The sequence below is a fragment of the Oncorhynchus gorbuscha genome, linkage group LG25, assembly GCF_021184085.1.
Source record: "Oncorhynchus gorbuscha isolate QuinsamMale2020 ecotype Even-year linkage group LG25, OgorEven_v1.0, whole genome shotgun sequence".
Classification (NCBI taxonomy): Eukaryota; Metazoa; Chordata; class Actinopteri; order Salmoniformes; family Salmonidae; genus Oncorhynchus; species Oncorhynchus gorbuscha.
In genome coordinates this window covers 39,114,871-39,134,257 of record NC_060197.1, presented here as the reverse complement: position 1 = coordinate 39,134,257, position 19,387 = coordinate 39,114,871, and the positions used below count along the sequence as shown (strand labels likewise).

At 40.8% G+C, this 19,387-nt stretch overlaps 1 protein-coding gene across 1 annotated transcript; it reads right to left on the bottom strand.

The window, feature by feature from the left end:
• Positions 1 to 837: 837 nt before the first annotated feature.
• Positions 838 to 19,192, bottom strand: LOC124014165 (CAAX prenyl protease 2-like). Its single transcript, XM_046328920.1, has 8 exons — positions 18,617 to 19,192; positions 9,630 to 9,732; positions 9,040 to 9,123; positions 8,877 to 8,955; positions 8,609 to 8,776; positions 3,911 to 3,982; positions 3,695 to 3,757; positions 838 to 2,191 (listed from the first exon to the last, which is right to left on the bottom strand). The coding sequence occupies exons 1-8, from the start codon at positions 18,784 to 18,786 to the stop codon at positions 1,962 to 1,964; spliced, it is 969 nt and encodes a 322-aa protein (XP_046184876.1). The 5' UTR covers positions 18,787 to 19,192; the 3' UTR covers positions 838 to 1,961.
• Positions 19,193 to 19,387: the final 195 nt, after the last annotated feature.

The window sequence follows — 19,387 nt, the reverse complement described above, 5'->3', positions numbered from 1 at the left end:
CTTTTCCTCAATCCTGAATAGTCTCCCAGTCCCTGCCACTGAAAAACATCCCCACAGCATGCTGCCACCACCACCATGCTTCACCGTAGGGATGGTGCCAGGTTTCCTCCAGACGTAATGCTTGGCATTCAGGACAAAGAGTTCAATCTTGGTTTCATCAGACCAGAGAATCTTGTTTCTCATGGTCTGGGTCATTTATGTGCCTTTTGGCAAACTTCAAGTTGGCTGTCATGTGCCTTTTACTGAAGAGTGGCATCGGTCTGGCCACTCTACCATAAAGGCCTGATTGGTAGAGTGCTGCAGAGATGGTTGTCCGCCTGGAAGTTTCTCCCATCTCCACAGAGGAATTCTGGAGCTATGTCAGAGTGACCATCGGGTTCTTGGTCACCTCCCTGACCAAGGCCCTTCTCCCCCAATTGCCCAGCTCTAGAAAGAGTCTTGGTGATTTCAAAAATTTTCCATTTAAGAATCATGGAGGCCAATGTGTTCTTGGGGACCTTCAATGCCACAGGAGTCTGTGCCTCAACACAATCCTGTCTCGGAGCTCTACGGACAATTCCTTCGACCTCATAGCTTGGTTTTTGCTCTGACATGCACTGTCAACTGTGTGACCTTATATAGACAGGTGTGTGCCTTTCCAAATCATGTCCAATCAATTGAATTTACCCCAGGTGGACTCCAATCAATTTGTAGAAACATCTAGGATGGTCAATGGAAACAGGATGCACCGGAGATCAATTTAGAGTCTCATAGCAAAAGGTCTGAATACTTATGTAAATAAGGTATAATTTTTTAAATTTGTAATTCATGAGTAAAAAAATTTTTTTAAACGTGTCATTGTGTGTAGATTGCTGAAAAATTATTTAATACATTTTAGAATAAGGCTGTAACGTAACAAAATTTGGAAAAAGTCAAGGGGTCTGAATACATTCTGTAGAAGAATATAGACCTGTCATCTTGTCTGACATCCATATTGCAACATGTAGCAGCATGCAAAGTAGTGGTTAGATAGCATTCAAAACCTACATACATACGACTACAGGACACCTGAGTCTTACAAGGGTCCAAGTCCCTTAAGGGGGAAACTGTCCATCATCCCACCCCACCTTAAGGTTCCTCCCCCTTCAATCGCTCAAATAAAGAAGCAGTTCAAGAACAAAGAGCCAAACTGTGTGCAGAGAATGATAGGGGCCCAGAGTTTTTCCTGATCAGGTTCACATAGTCAGGGAAAAACTCCTGGCCCTAAGAATGGTAATGTTAGCTTCGGGATTATAGGCTTCTATCGGCATGACTTGGAATGAGCGACAACTTGAGTGTATGACTGAATTCAGGGCTGGGTAAAGACTGTACACTTTGTGATCTCGCCAAACACCAATCGTCTGGTGTCTTAAAAGCCTGAGAGGAAGACTGAGAACTGTGGCTAAACTATCATGGACAACTACAGTCCAACTGGAACAACCCAACTATCCGCCACCAATAAAACACCAGTATAGAAACATGCAGATGTGTAAATAAATAACTCTTATTCAGCATCTAGAACCAATGAAAACACTGACGTTATTGACCACCAGAATGTCTTACTACTACAGCTCCTCACATCTTGGCCAGATATGGTTCCTTTGTTCGAGTCGACACTACAGACCACATATTAACTGACTGGCTAACTGACTGACTGCAAATGTAACCTGAACATAGGGAATGGCTGTCTAAGTTACCCTGTTGCCCCTAGCAGCATATATAGTATAGACAGCCGATAGTACTGAATGTCCATACCTGACACAGCCATAACCCTTCCCACCTCCCCCCAGAGAGAGCCCATCCAAGCAGGCATGACCGAAGAGCTAAAACACCCCTAGTGCTAGGACCACTTGGACCGCTCCTCCTTTTGGCTGCTGATGGGTGGTAGAATCAGCGAACCGGTCCATCAAGTAGAGAGGGGTGTGTGGTGGGTGGGCGTGGGATCAGGAGATGCATAGGGAGCTGGGGACAGAGGCCAGGGTGCAGACGGGGGTGGGAAGGCCGTAGTAGAGGGGGTCTGTGAGGGGGAAGAGGAGGAGGAGGAAGAGGAGGACCCCCAGCAGGTAGCAGGAGAGGATGGTGAGGCGGTGGCGGTGCTCCAGGGCCGTGCTCAGGGCAGGGAAGCCCATGTGATTACAGAAAGAGTGGCACAGCACCGGTCCCACCAGGTGACCTGAGGACAGAGAGAAAAGAGTAGCTAGAAATATTCAGTAAATATTAACCAATATTAGGTAGATAGAAATATTCAAGGTAAAAAAAATGGTTGCACCCACACAACTACCAATCTGCCAAGAGGCCCAGACCGACCTAGCTAGTGCCCACACCTAGCTAGTGCCCACAGACCCACACCTAGCTAGTGCCCACAGACCCAGACAGACCTAGCTAGTGCCCACAGACCCAGACAGACCTAGCTAGTGCCCCCAGACCCAGACAGACCTAGCTAGTGCCCCCAGACCCAGACAGACCTAGCTAGTGCCCACAGACCCAGACAGACCTAGCTAGTGCCCACAGACCCAGACAGACCTAGCTACTGCCCACAGAACCAGACAGACCTAGCTAGTGCCCACAGACCCAGACAGACCTAGCTAGTGCCCACAGACCCAGACAGACCTAGCTAGTGCCCACGTCGGTCATGTAGTGTAGCTAGTACCCACAGACCCAGACAGACATAGCTAGTGCCCACAGACCCAGACAGACCTCATGTCGGTCATGTAGTGTAGCTAGTACCCACAGACCCAGAAAGACCTCGCTAGTACCCACAGACCCAGACAGACCTAGCTAGTACCCACAGACCCAGACAGACCTAGCTAGTACCCACAGACCCAGACAGACCTCATGTCGGTCATGTAGTGTAGCTAGTACCCACAGACCCAGACAGACCTAGCTAGTGCCCACAGACCCAGACAGACCTAGCTAGTGCCCACAGACCCAGACAGACCTAGCTAGTGCCCACAGACCCAGACAGACGTCATGTCGGTCATGTAGTGTAGCTAGTACCCACAGACCCAGACAGACCTAGCTAGTACCCACAGACCCAGACAGACCTAGCTAGTGCCCACAGACCCAGACAGACCTAGCTAGTGCCCACAGACCCAGACAGACCTCATGTCAGTCATGTAGTGTAGCTAGTACCCACAGACCCAGACAGACCTAGCTAGTACCCACAGACCCAGACAGACCTAGCTAGTGCCCACAGACCCAGACAGACCTAGCTAGTGCCCACAGACCCAGACAGACGTCATGTCGGTCATGTAGTGTAGCTAGTACCCACAGACCCAGACAGACATAGCTAGTGCCCACAGACCCAGACAGACCTAGCCAGTACCCACAGACCCAGACAGACCTAGCTAGTGCCCACAGACCCAGACAGACCTAGCTAGTACCCACAGACCCAGACAGACCTAGCTAGTGCCCACAGACCCAGACAGACCTAGCTAGTGCCCACAGACCCAGACAGACCTAGCTAGTACCCACAGACCCAGCTAGTACCCACAGACCCAGACAGACCTAGCTAGTACCCACAGACCCAGACAGACCTAGCTAGTACCCACAGACCCAGACAGACCTAGCTAGTACCCACAGACCCAGACAGACCTAGCTAGTACCCACAGACCCAGACAGACCTAGCTAGTGCCCACAGACCTCATGTCGGTCATGTAGTGTAGCTAGTACCCACCTGTTCTGATAAATATGAAGGCAGTGTAAGCTCCAAAGACAGCGGTGTAGGAAAACTGGAACACTGCAACACAAACATTAACACACAGCATTAATAATCATATACAGTCTCTTTAACAGTCAGTGGAAAAGAAGAGCACATGGCTCCTGTAGCCTAGCTATCTACCACATGTGAGACAAAGTAGAAAAGCTGAAGTTAAATCGGGTTGGTCCTTACCTGCAGCGAGAAAGATCCCAGACACGCTGCCCTGTCTGAATCGCAGCAGTTCTATCACATGATGAAAGTGAGCTGTGAAGACAACATCTTTAGAGTTTCCGGACAAAAAAGAAATAATACCTCATGGACAGAGTTTTAAAAATGATGTCATCATCCAAATGTATTCTCCATTTACATTTTGTTTACCACTTTCACATGCATCATTTTTGCAGTACTGGTGAGAGCTACGGGTTCATTTTTTTATTTTTTATGTCTAGCTAAAACTCGTATTAATATTTTTTTTGTGGCAGTAAAAAAACATTGCTTTCCAGCGGCAGTTGTATGAGGACAGTTGGTCTGACTGAAAATCGTCTCGTTTGCTCCTATATTATTAAGAACATATCAGGTCAATAGAGGTTTAAATCTACTGCCTTTCTGTAATATTAATAATATGAATCAAAAAAATATGAATAATAACAATAATTATATGAATAACATGAATACTAATCATAATACGATGCATAATACTAATCATAATACTAATCATAATACTAATCATAATACTAATCATAATACTAATCATAATACGATGCATAATACTAATCATAATACTAATCATAATACTAATCATAATACTAATCATAATACGATGCATAATACTAATCATACTAATCATAATACTAATCATAATACGATGCATAATACTAATCATAATACTAATCATAATACTAATCATAATACTAATCATAATACTAATCATAATACGATGCATAATACTAATCATAATACTAATCATAATACTAATCATAATACTAATCATAATACTAATCATAATACGATGCATAATACTAATCATAATACTAATCATAATACGATGCATAATACTAATCATAATACTAATCATAATACTAATCATAATACGATGCATAATACTAATCATAATACTAATCATAATACGATGCATAATACTAATCATAATACTAATCATAATACTAATCATAATACTAATCATAATACTAATCATAACACTATGCATAATACTAATCATAACACTATGCATAATACTAATCATAATACTAATCATAATACGATGCATAATACTAATCATAATACGATGCATAATACTAATCATAATACTAATCATAATACTAATCATAATACTAATCATAATACTAATCATAATACTAATCATAATACTAATCATATGCATAATACTAATCATAATACTAATCATAATACGATGCATAATACTAATCATAATACTAATCATAATACGATGCATAATACTAATCATAATACTAATCATAATACTAATCATAATATAATCATAATAATCATAATACTAATCATAATACGATGCATAATACTAATCATAATACGATGCATAATACTAATCATAATACTAATCATAATACTAATCATAATACTAATCATAATACTAATCATAATACTAATCATAATACTAATCATAATACGATGCATAATACTAATCATAATACTAATCATAATACTAATCATAATACTAATCATAATACTAATCATAATACTAATCATAATACTAATCATAATACTAATCATAATACTAATCATAATACTAATCATAATACTATGCATAATACTAATCATAATACTAATCATAATACTAATGCATAATACGATATATAATCATAATACGATGCATAATACTAATCATAATACTAATCATAATACGATGCATAATACTAATCATAATACTAATCATAATACTAATCATAATACATAATAATCATAATACTAATCATAATATAATCATAATACGATGCATAATACTAATCATAATCACGATGCATAATAATCATAATACTAATCATAATACTAATCATAATACTAATCATAATACTAATCATAATACTAATCATAATCATAATACGATGCATAATACTAATCATAATACTAATCATAATACTAATCATAATACTAATCATAATACGATGCATAATACGATGCATAATACTAAGCATAATACTAAGCATAATACTAAGCATAATACTAAGCATAATACGAAGCATAATACGATGCATAATACGATGCATAATACTAAGCATAATACTAATCATAATACTAATCATAATACTAATCATAATACTAATCATAATACGATGCATAATACGATGCATAATACGATGCATAATACGATGCATAATACATAATACGATCATAATACTAATCATAATACGATGCATAATACGATGCATAATACTAATCATAATACTAATCATAATACGATGCATAATACTAATCATAATACTAATCATAATACTAATCATAATACGATGCATAATACTAATCATAATACTAATCATAATACGATGCATAATACGATGCATAATACGATGCATAATACTAATCATAATACTAATCATAATACTAATCATAATACTAATCATAATACTAATCATAATACTAATCATAATACGATGCATAATACGATGCATAATACGATGCATAATACTAATCATAATACTAATCATAATACGATGCATAATACGATGCATAATACTAATCATAATACGATGCATAATACTAATCATAATACGATGCATAATACTAATCATAATACTAATCATAATACGATGCATAATACTAATCATAATACGATGCATAATACTAATCATAATACTAATCATAATACGAATCATAATACGAATCATAATACGATGCATAATACTAAGCATAATACTAAGCATAATACGATGCATAATACTAATCATAATACGATGCATAATACTAAGCATAATACTAAGCATAATACGATGCATAATACGATGCATAATACTAATCATAATACTAATCATAATACGATGCATAATACTAATCATAATACGAATCATAATACGATGCATAATACTAAGCATAATACGAAGCATAATACGATGCATAATACGATGCATAATACTAATCATAATACGATGCATAATACTAAGCATAATACTAAGCATAATACGATGCATAATACGATGCATAATACTAATCATAATACTAATCATAATACTAATCATAATACTAATCATAATACTAATCATAATACGATGCATAATACGATGCATAATACGATGCATAATACGATGCATAATACGATGCATAATACGATGCATAATACGATGCATAATACGATGCATAATACGATGCATAATACTAAGCATAATACTAATCATAATACTAATAATAATACTAATCATACTACTAATAATACTAATCATACTAATAATAATATCAATAATTATAATATAATTTATGTCCAGATGCTCGAAGCACCTAAATGAGTTTAGCGAAGCCCAAAAACTAGTAGAGAAAAGCAGAGTGCTTCTCTCTCTCTCTCGCTTTACGTTGATATGCCAGGTGTCCCATTTGCATGAAAGGTATTAGTCAAGACACACAAAACTACAGTGCCTTCAGCCCCCTGGACTTCTTAACATTTTGTTAGGTTACAGCCTTATTCTAAAATTCATTACATTTGGTTTTTTCCTCCACACAATACCCCATAATGACAAAGTAAAAACAGTTTTATTTTTTTGCTAATTTATACCAAATTAAAAATTGAAACATTTACATAAGTATCCAGACCCTTTACTCAGTTCTTTGTTGAAGCACCTTTGGCAGCAATTACAGCCTTGATTCTTCTTGGGCATGATGCTATAAGCTTGGCACACCTGTATTGGGAAGTTTCTCCAATTCTTCTCTGTAGATCCTCTCAAGCTCTGTCAGGTTGGATGGGGAGTGTTGCTGCACAGCTAGTTTTAGGTCTCTCCAGAGATGTTCAATCAGGTTGAAGTCCGGGCTCTGCCTGGGCCACTCAAGGACATTCATAGACTTGTCCCGAAGCCACTTCCATGTTGTCCTCTTAGGTGGTGAACCTTCGCCCCAGTCTGAGGTCCTGAGAACTCAGGTACAGGTTTTCATCAAGGATCTCTCCGTACTTTACTCCCTTCATCTTTACCTCAATACTGTCTCCCATTCCCTGTCACTGAAAAACATCCCCACAGTATGATCCCCACACTACCACCATGCTTCATCATAGGGATGGTGCCAGGTCTCCTCCAGACGTGATGCTTGGCATTCAGGCCAAATAGTTCAATCTTTCATCAGACCAGAGAATCTTGTTTATAGACAGGTGTGCCTTTCCAAATCATGTCCAATCAATTGAATTTACCACAGGTGGACTCCATTCAAGTTGTAGAAACATCTAGGATGATCATTGGAAACAGGATGCACTGGAGATCAATTTCGAGTCTCATAGCAAAAGGTCTGAATACTTATGTAAACAATGTATTGTTTTTTGTTTGTAATAACTTAGCAACCCTTTCTAAAAAGCTGTTTAGCTTTGTCATTATGGGGTATTGTGTATAGATTGCCGAGAATTTTATTTTTTGAATCCATTTTAGAATAAGGCTGTGACATAACAAAATTGGAAAAAGGTAAGGGGTCTGAATACTTTCCGAAGGCACTGTACATGTTGGCTGCAGCTGTTGCACCCCTGGTGTACAGCACAGCTTTTGCATCAATATTTATGTAGATCAAAGTGGCAGATGGTGTTCGTATTGACTCGCAGACATTAACTGACATGACACATACATTATGAAATGCTGCTAAATCCAATACATTATTTGTTCAATTCAGTTGGGGTTGAGGCAAGCAGATTTTTCTAAATGCAAACCAGATCTGCATGTTGATGGGACTTACCTACTCCGAAAAAGAGGGGACAGGTCAACATGGCAGTGGAGGGGCTGGCGCAGGGTACCAGCATGGGCAGCATACAAGCCCTGAACACCAGCTCCTCAGTCAGAGGGGCCACCACCTGGTTCCTCAGCCAGCGCATGTCTCTGAGGCACAGAGCCCAGAACCATGGGTCTATTGGAGTGGGGGGAGGGGGAGAGAGAGAGAGATGGTCTCCAGAATAACGCAGTAATAACCATATTGGGTGAATAATCATCTCTAGACAGTCTCTCACCAAGGGCCACTCGTATCCCATCCATGAAGCCCCAGGGGCAGTCCATAGCCAGTTGGATGAGAGGGCCAAGAAACAGAACCTACCAGAGCAAAGGTCAGAGGTTAACAACTGTAGGTCAAACAATACCAAAAGTATATCTCCAACAGTCTGTTGTGTCTGTTACCATGGTGAGCAGCAGAGGCAGTATGATGGCTGGGATGAGGCCCTCGAAGCGAATGCCCATCAGAGCCAGCAACGACGGGCCGGGCTATAGGGGAACAAGAGAAGTAGTGATGGAATTCAGGGAAATGTTCTCGTGTATAGCATAACCTAACACTCCATGAACAGACCAGGAAATAGGCTGTAATCAGCAGTTATCCTGTGCCCCAGCCTTAAAGGAACTGTGTCATGCATCTGTGCCCAGATAAAGGATTGCAATATATCAAGTCCATTATAGGCCAGGGCAAGAGGTTTCTTGGAAAGCTGGCTATGGTGTAGTTGTACTGTATTGGAGTATGTGACGCACTACGCTAATATAACCCATCGTTTCACCATATAAAAACTACAGCAGACTGCTATTCAAAGGCACTTGAAAGCATCAACACGAGCTCAGCTGTCATTTCCAATCATGAGCCTTGTCATCTAATAGCAGTCGGCCTATAGCAGTCGACCTATAGCAGTCGACCTATAGCAGTCGACCTATAGCAGTCGACCTATAGCAGTCGACCTATAGCAGTCGACCTGTAGCAGAGACAGCGCGGTGTAGAGACTCACCATCACACCAGTGTACACCTTCCATGTCCACACAAAGACAGGCGACAAGGCAGACACGATTAGGACACTGGTGAAGCGCCTCTTGATAACAGCCGGGTGGTCCCTGGGAGCAGGCACGTGATGCACACACAGGAGATGCATGTGTCAACATTACATTTTGTAAACAAACCAGCCCCTCAAAGAGCAAGAACGCTGCAGTTAAGCAGGAAACTAAACAAACAAGCCCTCTGGTTTAGTTTGCTTGCTAATTTATCAGCAAATAATGAAAGGCTAGCAGACTGCTGCACGGAAATTCCATGCTAGCAGAATTACACGGAGACTCGGAATTTAAAATGTATAACCAAACACAAACAATTCATTTCAAAGTTGAACAAACCATAGAACTACGCACATCTAATTGTAATAATTTACACTAAACATTTTATGAAAACAGAAGGGTTTGGTAACAGAATAAATATTTGGGAGATGTTAAAGTAATTCTGTTACCAAACTTTGCATCTGCACGATCCCAGGAGCCAGCAGATGGCGATATTAAGTAATTTACTCTTCCTGGGGTTTATTATGGATCTCGATTAGTTCCTGCCAAGGCAGCAGCTTCTCTTTCTTGGGTTCAGCAAAAATTAAGGCAGTAATACACATTATATTACATCTTTTAAACATTAAAATACATTTTACAACAGATTTCACAATACATTAAGTGTATGCCCTCTGGTCACTAGTGTCCTACAACACACTATCCAGATGTACATGTGTGTGTCTGTGTCTGTGTCTGTGTCTGTGTCTGTGTCTGTGTCTGTGTCTGTGTCTGTGTCTGTGTCTGTGTCTGTGTCTGTGTGTGTGTGTGTGTGTGTGTGTGTGACTTTTCAGAGTCCTCACTGTTACATAAGGTGTATTTTTATCTGTCTTTAAATCGGATTCTACTGCTTGCATCATGTAGTCATGGCTCTATGAGGTACTGTCCGCCTTCCATAGTCTGTTCTGGACTTGGTGACTGTGAAGAGACCTCTGGTGACATGTGTTGTGGCGTATGCATGGGTATTCGAACTGTGTGCTAGTGAATTTCTCCTCTACATTGAACCATATTATTAATGTTAGCTGTACATTTAAGAGGCAGCCGTGCTGTCCTGGGCCAGGTGTAATTTGCCCAAGTCCTTCTTTGTGGCACCTGACCACACAACAGGGCCTGCCTTGTTTATCTTTAATAATGGAACACTAGTTGCCAGGGATGCACATCGGAATCGGACGATATTAGCTAAAAATGCCAACATCGGCACAATGTCTAGTTTAACGCAGATGTGAAAAATCGATGACAAAGCTGACGTGCATAAAGTAGGTAATTGGCGTAATGATGGCATGAAGAATACAGTCATTTGAAAGCGTAAGAAAACTTCAGCGAGACAACTCAAAAGGCGAAATATCCATTAACGCAAAGATAATTTACCTTGACAATCAACCGTTCTCGGTCTTGGGTGATGTTGGTATTAGCCGACTGGTTGAACACCTCGAGCCCCGGTACATACTATCAAGTAGGCGCTATTTCTCCAGATTGCCCGACCGGAGTTACACAATATTTCTAAAACACATCCATGAGCTACTTGCTATGGGCGTCACTGCTATTAGCTTCACGACTGACATTTGGACCAGCGATGTCAACCCCATGAGCATGCGGAGTCTGACAGCACAGAAGGTGGACAAGGATTTCGTACTGAGGAAAGGCTTATTGCACTCTCAAGAATGTGCTGGTTCTCAGACCGCTGCAGCCATTTCAATGGCATTTGAGAACGTTTGATACTTGGAAACATGATCACTCCTAGCTCCATTCGAACAACTAACTCGAGAAATAAGCTAATCAACTGCGTTTGCAGCAGACGTGATACCCTCTGTCATGGCTTTAAAACGCCTGCTCAACAAAACTGCCCACACATAACAAGCGATTCGGTGGCATTCTCTCTGAGCCTCTTTACTGTGTCACCACCATGCTCAATGCTAGGTACAAGGACCTCTTGGCATTCTCGCAGTCAGCTTCATGAGGTAGTCACCTGGAATGCATTAAATTAACAGGTGTGCCTTGTTAAATGTTAATTTGTGGAATTTATTTCCTTCTTAATGCATTTGAGCCAATCAGTTGTGTTGTGACATGGTAGGGGTGGTATACAGAAGATAGCCCTATTTGGTAAAAGATCAAGTCCATATTATGGCAAGAACAGCTCAAATAAGCAAAGAGAAACGACAGTCCATCATTACTTTAAGACATGAAGGTCAGTCAATATTAGAGGTAGACCGATTATGATTTTTCAACACCGATACAGATGATTATTGGAGGACCAAAAAAAGCTGATGCCGATTAATCGGCCAATTTTTAAAAATGTATTTGTAATAATGACAATTACAACAATACTGAATGAACACTTATTTTAACTTAATTAATATAATACATCAATAAAATCAATTTAGCCTCAAATAAATAATGAAACATGTTCAATTTGGTTTAAATAATTAAAAAACAAGTGTTGGAGAAGTAAAAGTGCAATATGTGCCATGTAAGAAAGCTAATGTTTAAGTTCCTTGCTCAGAACATATGAAAGCTGGTGGTTCCTTTTAACATGAGTCTTCAATATTCACAGTTAAGAAGTTTTAGGTTGTAGTTATTATAGGAATTATAGGACTATTTCTCTCTATACTATTTGTATTTCATATACCTCTGACTAGTCGATGTTCTTATTGGCACTATAGTATTGCCAGCCTAATCTCAGGAGTTGATAGGCTTGAAGTCATAAACAGCGCTGTGCTTCAAGCATTGCGAAGAGCTGCTGGCAAACGCAGGAAAGTGGTGTTTAAATGAATGCTTACGAGCCAGCTGCTGCCTACCACTGCTCAGTCAGACTGCTCTATCAAATATCAAATCATAGACTTAATTATAATAAACAAAGAAATACAAGCCGTAGGTCATTAATATGGTCAAATCTTGAAACTTTATCATTTCAAAACAAAATGTTTATTCTTTCAGTGAAATACGGAACCGTTACGTATTTTATCGAACGGTTGGCAACCCTAAGTCTAAATATTGCTGTTACATTGCAAAACCTTCAATGTTATGTCATAATTATGTAAAATTCTTGCAAATTAATTACGGCCTTTGTTAGGAAGAAATGGTCTTCACACAGTTCACAACGAGACAGGTGGCCCGAACTTCTGCATATTCCCTGACTCTGCTTGCACTGAACGCATGATAAGTGACACAATTTCCCCAGTTAAAATAAATTAATGTTAGCAGGCGATATTAACTAAATATGCAGGTAAAAAAATATATATACAGTATATTGATTTGAAGAAAGGCATTGATATATATGTTTAGGTACACATTGGTGCAACGATTGTACTTTTTTCACGAATGCGCTTTTGTTAAATCAGCACCTGTTCGTCCAAGTAGGCTGTGATTCGATGATAAATGAACAGGCACTGCATTGATTATATGCAATGCAGGACAAGCTAGTTAAACTAATAATATAGTCAACCATATGTAGTTAACTAGTGATTATGTTAAACTTTATTGTTTTTTATAAGACAAGCTTAATGCTAGCTAGCAACTTAACTTGGCTCCTTGCTGCACTCGCGTAACAGGTGGTCAGCCTGTTATGTAATCGGCATCCAAAAATGCAGATTGACGATTGTTATGAAAACTTGAAAATTGACCCTGCCGATTAAATCGGTCGACCTCTAGTCAATATGGAACATTTTAATGTTAACATAGCGCTTGATGGGTTTTGCCACTGCAAAAGTTATGATGAAACTGACTCTCATGAGGACTGCCACAGGAAAGGAAAACCCAGAGTTACCTGTACTGTAGAGGATAAGTTCATTAGTGGATGTCATAAGGTGAATGCACCAATTTGTAAGTCGCTCTGGATAAGAGCGTCTGCTAAATGACTTAAATGTAAATGTTAACTGCACCTCAGATTGCAGCCCAGATAAATGCTTTACCAAGTTCAAGTAACAGATATCTCAACATCAACTGTTCAGAGGAGACGAAGTGAATCAGGCCTTCATTTTGAATTGCTGCAAAGAAACAACTACAATAAGAAGAGACTTCCCTGAACCAAGAAACACGAGTAATGTGGACATTAGACCGGCAGAAATCTGTCCTTTGGTCTGATGAGTCCAATTTTTGGTTCCTACCAACTAATGAAGATGGTTCAGAGAAAGCCAAAAGTGAGCAAAGCTGTCATCAAGGCAAAGGGTATTCTGAAACTGACTGCAGCTCTAAGTGTTGCAGTGATTTCACTCGCTGTATTAGCTGATCAAATCAAATTTATTTATATAGCCCTTCGTACATCAGCTGATATCTCAAAGTGCTGTACAGAAGCCCAGCCTAAAACCCCAAACAGCAAGCAATGCAGGTGTAGAAGCACAGTGGCTAGGAAAAACTCCCTAGAAAGGCCAAAACCTAGGAAGAAACCTAGAGAGGAGCCAGGCTATGTGGGGTGGCCAGTCCTCTTCTGGCTGTGCCAGGTGGAGATTATAACAGAACCTGGCCAAGATGTTCAAATGTTCATAAATGACCAGCATGGTTGAATAATAATAAGGCAGAACATCTGATGTGTGTAGTGTTGAGTCATCTGTATACATAGACACACCGGCTTTACTCAGAGCCAGTGGCATGTCGTTAGTAAAGATTGAAAAAAAGTAAGGGGCCTAGACCGCTGCCTTGGGGAATACCTGATTCAACCTGGATTATGTTGGAGAGACTACCATTAAAGAACACCCTGTGTTCTGTTAGACAATTAACTCAATTCACAATATAGCACAGGGTGTAAAGCCAACATGTACTTTTTCCAGCAGCATACTATGATCGATAATGTCAAAAGCTGCACTGATGTCTAACAAAACAGCTCCCACAATCTTATTATCAATTTATATCAATCAATCCTCATTTGTTGAATGCCCTTCCCTATAAATTGTTGAAAGTTTGTTAATTTATTCACTGTAAAATAGCATTGTATCTGGTCAAACAACATTTTTTTCAAATGTTTCCTAAAGGTTAGTAACAGGCTGATTGATCGGCTATTTGAGCCATTAAAGGGTGCCTTAAGATTCTTGAGTTGCGGAATGACTTTTGCTTCCCTAAAAGCCTGAGGGTACACACTTATGTAAGTTTAGGTTGAATAGATGGCAAATAGTAGTGGCAATATCATCCCCTATCATCCTCAGTAATTTTCCATCCAAGTTGTCAAACAATATGTTTTTCATTCTCAATTATAGTGGATTTATCAGTGGTAACAGTGTTTCCTAACCTCAGAGCAGTGGGCAGCTGGGAGGAGGTGCTCTTATTCTCCATGGACTTTGCAGTGTCACAGAACGTTTTTGAGTAAGTACTACAGGATGCAAAATTCTGTTTGAAAAAGCTATCCTTAGCTTTTCTAACTGCCTGTGTATATTTGTTCCTAACTTCCCTGAAAAGTTGCATATCACGGGGGCTATTCGATGCTAATGCAGAACGCCACAAGATGTTTTTGTGCTGGTAAAAGGTAGACAGGTCTGGAGTGAACCAAGGACTATATCTATTCCTAGTTCTACATTTTTTTGAGTGGGGCATGCTTAAGATGGTGAGGAAGGCACTTTTAAAGAATAGCCAGGAATCATCTACTGACAGGATGAGGTCAATGTCATTCCAGGATACCCTGGTCAGGTTGATTGGAAAGGCCTGCTCACAGAAGTGTTTTAGGGAGCGTTTGACAGTGATGAGGGGTGGTCGTTTGGTCGCAGACCCATTACGGATGCAGACAATGAGGCAGTGATCGCTGAGAACCTGGTTGAAAACAGCAGAGGTGAATTTGGAGGGCGAGTTAGTTAAGATGACATCTATGAGGGTGCCCGTGTTTACTGATTTGGGGTTGTACCTGGTAGCTTCATTGATAATTTGTGTGAGATTGAGGGCATCAAGCTCAGATTGTAGGATGACCGGGGTGTTAAGCATGTCCCAGTTTAGGTCACCTAGTAGCACGAGCTCAGAAGATAGATGGAGGACAATCAATTCACATATGGTATTGAGGGCACAGCTGTGGGCAGAGGGAGGTCTATAGCAAGCGGCAACAGTGAGAGTTTCTGGAAAGGTGCCTCTCTAATAATGCGTAGCAAAGTGAACATATGGGTCCAGTGAGTGGTTAGGCTAACTGGGGACACGGCGATTCAGATAATTAGCAGGCCGATTCTAACAAGGTAACAGTTAGTAGGCCCGGGGCTAAACAAGCTAGCAGTTAGCAGGGGATAGCAGTTAGCAGGGGATAGCAGTTAGCAGGGGATAGCAGTTAGCAGGGGATAGCAGTTAGCAGGGGATAGCAGTTAGCAGGGGATAGCAGTTAGCAGGGGATAGCAGTTAGCAGGGGATAGCAGTTAGCAGACCGGGTTAGCAGTTAGCAGACCGGGTTAGCAGTTAGCAGACCGGGTTAGCAGTTAGCAGACCGGGTTAGCAGTTAGCAGACCGGGTTAGCAAGCAAGCAGTTAGCAGACTGCGGCAGGAAACCTAGCAGATAGCAGGGGCTAGCTGTTAGCAGACCGGGTTAGCAAGCAAGCAGATAGCAGACCGGGCAGGCAAGCTAACAGTTAGCAGACCGGGTTAGCAAGCTAGCAGTTAGCAGACCGGGCAGGCTAGCTAGCAGTTAGCAGACCGTGGCAGACAAGCCATCAGATAGCAGGGGCTCGCAGTTAGCAGACTGGGTTAGCAAGCAAGCAGTTAGCAGACTGCGGCAGGAAACCTAGCAGATAGCAGGGGCTAGCTGTTAGCAGACCGGGTTAGCAAGCAAGCAGATAGCAGACCGGGCAGGCAAGCTAACAGTTAGCAGACCGGGTTAGCAAGCTAGCAGTTAGCAGACCGGGCAGGCTAGCTAGCAGTTAGCAGACCGTGGCAGACAAGCCATCAGATAGCAGGGGCTCGCAGTTAGCAGACCGGGTTAGCAAGCAAGCAGTTAGCAGACTGCGGCAGGAAACCTAGCAGATAGCAGGGGCTAGCTGTTAGCAGACCGGGTTAGCAAGCAAGCAGATAGCAGACCGGGCAGGCAAGCTAACAGTTAGCAGACCGGGTTAGCAAGCTAGCAGTTAGCAGACCGGGCAGGCTAGCTAGCAGTTAGCAGACCGTGGCAGACAAGCCATCAGATAGCAGGGGCTCGCAGTTAGCAGACCGGGTTAGCAAGCAAGCAGTTAACAGACTGCGGCAGGCAAGCTAGCAGATAGCAGGGGCTAGCAGTTAGTAGACCAGGTTAGCAAGCAAGCAGATAGTAGACCGGGCAGGCAAGCTAGCAGTTATCAGACCAGGCAGGCAAGCTAGCAGATAGCAGGGGCTAGCAGTTAGTAGACCGGGTTAGCAAGCAAGCAGATAGTAGACCGGGCAGGCAAGCTAGCAGTTATCAGACCGGGCAGGCAAGCTAGCAGTTAGCAGACCGGGTTAGCAAGCTAGCAGTTAGCAGGCATGGGCTACTTATAGTCAGTTGCCAACAACATGATTGGTCTCCAATTGTCCAGGTAAAGAGAGTTGGTTTGGGTATAAGAACTATTTGTCCCCGTCTCAAAGAAGGAGATAAGATAGCATTAGCAATAACCTCTTTGTAGTTAGAAAAAAATAGCTTTCTAATATCAGGCCAAAAATGTCAATAGAATTCAGGAGTCAGACCATCCCGTCCTGGAGATTGACCTATAGGCATTTGTTTAATGGCTTAGTCCAACTCCGTAATATCTATATCAGAATCACAAGTTTCTTAAACCTTTCTTCAATAGGCAGAGTTATTAACTGAATCAAAAAATGAATCCAAGTTGCCTTCTGAAAGATGAGATTGATATAGTGAACTGTAGAAGGAGTATTTTCTGTAGAAAGAGTATTTTCTTATTAATCAGATAGTGTCATTTACATAAATGGATCTAATACTAGTCTGCCTACTCTTCTGCAAATTAAAGAAATAAAGGGGGGGGGTCACCTTTTTCAATCCATTTGGCCTTTGATCAAGGCACCCTTTTTTAAACTTTATTTAACTAGGCAAGTCAGTTAAGAACAAATTCTTATTTACAATGATGGCCTGGGAACAGTGGGTTAACTGGTCTCGGAACAGTGGGTTAACTGGTCTCGGAACAGTGGGTTAACTGGTCTCGGAACAGTGGGTTAACTGGTGTCGGAACAGTGGGTTAACTGGTCTCGGAACAGTGGGTTAACTGGTCTCGGAACAGTGGGTTAACTGGTCTCGGAACAGTGGGTTAACTGCCTGTTCAGGGGCAGAACAACAGATTTTTACCTTGTCAGCTCGGGGGTTCGATCTAGCAACCTTTCGGTTACTGGCACAACGTGCTAAACACTAGGTACCTGCCAACACGCACTCTGTGCCTAATTGTTATACATGTCATCCAGATAACATTAGCATTTAGCAAGCGCTGCTTTTTCATCTTCATTTAAATCAAGTTGATTGCTCAGCCTGTTAATATCAACAATAATATCCATCTGCTTGGGTCATCTTTTCTGAGCTAGCATTTTACTAGTAGTGTTGGCATTTTACCAGTAATGATGGCAATTCTGAATTTAATCATTTCCCCATTTGTTAGCAGAAGAAATAGCAGGATCGAGGCAGGTCTCTGATAAGTGCTTTAGACTAACTAAATTACGAATTATTTAAAATAAAATAGTTACATATCCAGTATGCTTTAGAAAATCCACTAATTATATGTAAACGCCTCAATAACTCCATCTGCTGGCCTTTGGGCTTTTTTAGTTGAAATTACTATGTAAATTGTTCAGAGTAATATGGCTTGTTCAACTTTGAAATCGATGTTTTTGGTTTGGCATATATTTAAGTGAAACAACGGAGATTCAGCGTAATTCCGTTACCATGGAATTGCCCTGCACGAAAGCCGTACTAGGTAGTTATCCACCGACAAGCTGGCAAACTACCACTTCCGTATGTCTGTAGAATATTCTACGAATCAAGAAAGCAAAGAAATACGAGGCTTACCTTGGCAAATCACTTCTCCACACGTATAAGCTCCCAACGTAGGAGCAGGCAAGCAGCAAACATGACAGAACAGACACCCAACATATTCCGTCAGGAGGGACAAACTCGCCATTGCTGCTCCACATTTGGTTTGACATAACATTTGGCGTTAAATCGTCATCCTCTACCATGGCGAGGGTACAGAGTCAATGGTTGTGTTTGGACAAAGATATTATGCAGTGGTGTGATAATTCCCTGACCACCTTAATTGGTGAAAAAATATTCATAAACGCGAGCTGAGAAAAATGTCAGTTCTTGCTCGCTCAAATAACATATCCTGGGCGCTGTAATTTAACGTCATCATGTGGCGTCAGACGCACCCCTTCCCGTGACACATTCGTATGTCAGTGTATTATTAGGACTGTATAATAGGAGTATAATGGCAGTCAATTAACAAAAAAAAATTAAGGTATGTTTGTATTAGAGCATTTGATTATTTTTTTCCCACGTTTTATTAAGCTAACGCAAAGCATAACTCTACATGCAAATCTTCTTAATTTTATTATAGGCCTACTTTAACATATTTATACATTATTATTAATATAATTTAAATACTTACCCATAAGTAGCAGGAAATTACCCTTTTTTGCCTTGGGGAAAGGTAGCATATGTTTCTCAGCAGGTCAACAGCTTGCTCATTCTTCAAATGTACAGCCACATCATATCTCCCTAGAATATAGAGCAGTGAGGTGTTTCTGAAAAAAACAAAAAAACATTGTCATTCACACAAAC

Bases quoted from the DNA above. Each gene is read 5' to 3' on its own strand.
- LOC124014165 (XM_046328920.1), bottom strand. From the start codon at position 18,786: ATGGTAGAGGATGACGATTTAACGCCAAATGTTATGTCAAACCAAATG. The intron at 3,983-8,608 runs GTAAGTCCCATC...TTGTCTTCACAG, and splicing joins TCCCCTCTTTTTCGGAGTAG to CTCACTTTCATCATGTGATA. The intron at 3,758-3,910 runs GTAAGGACCAAC...TTTGTGTTGCAG, and splicing joins TGGGATCTTTCTCGCTGCAG to TGTTCCAGTTTTCCTACACC.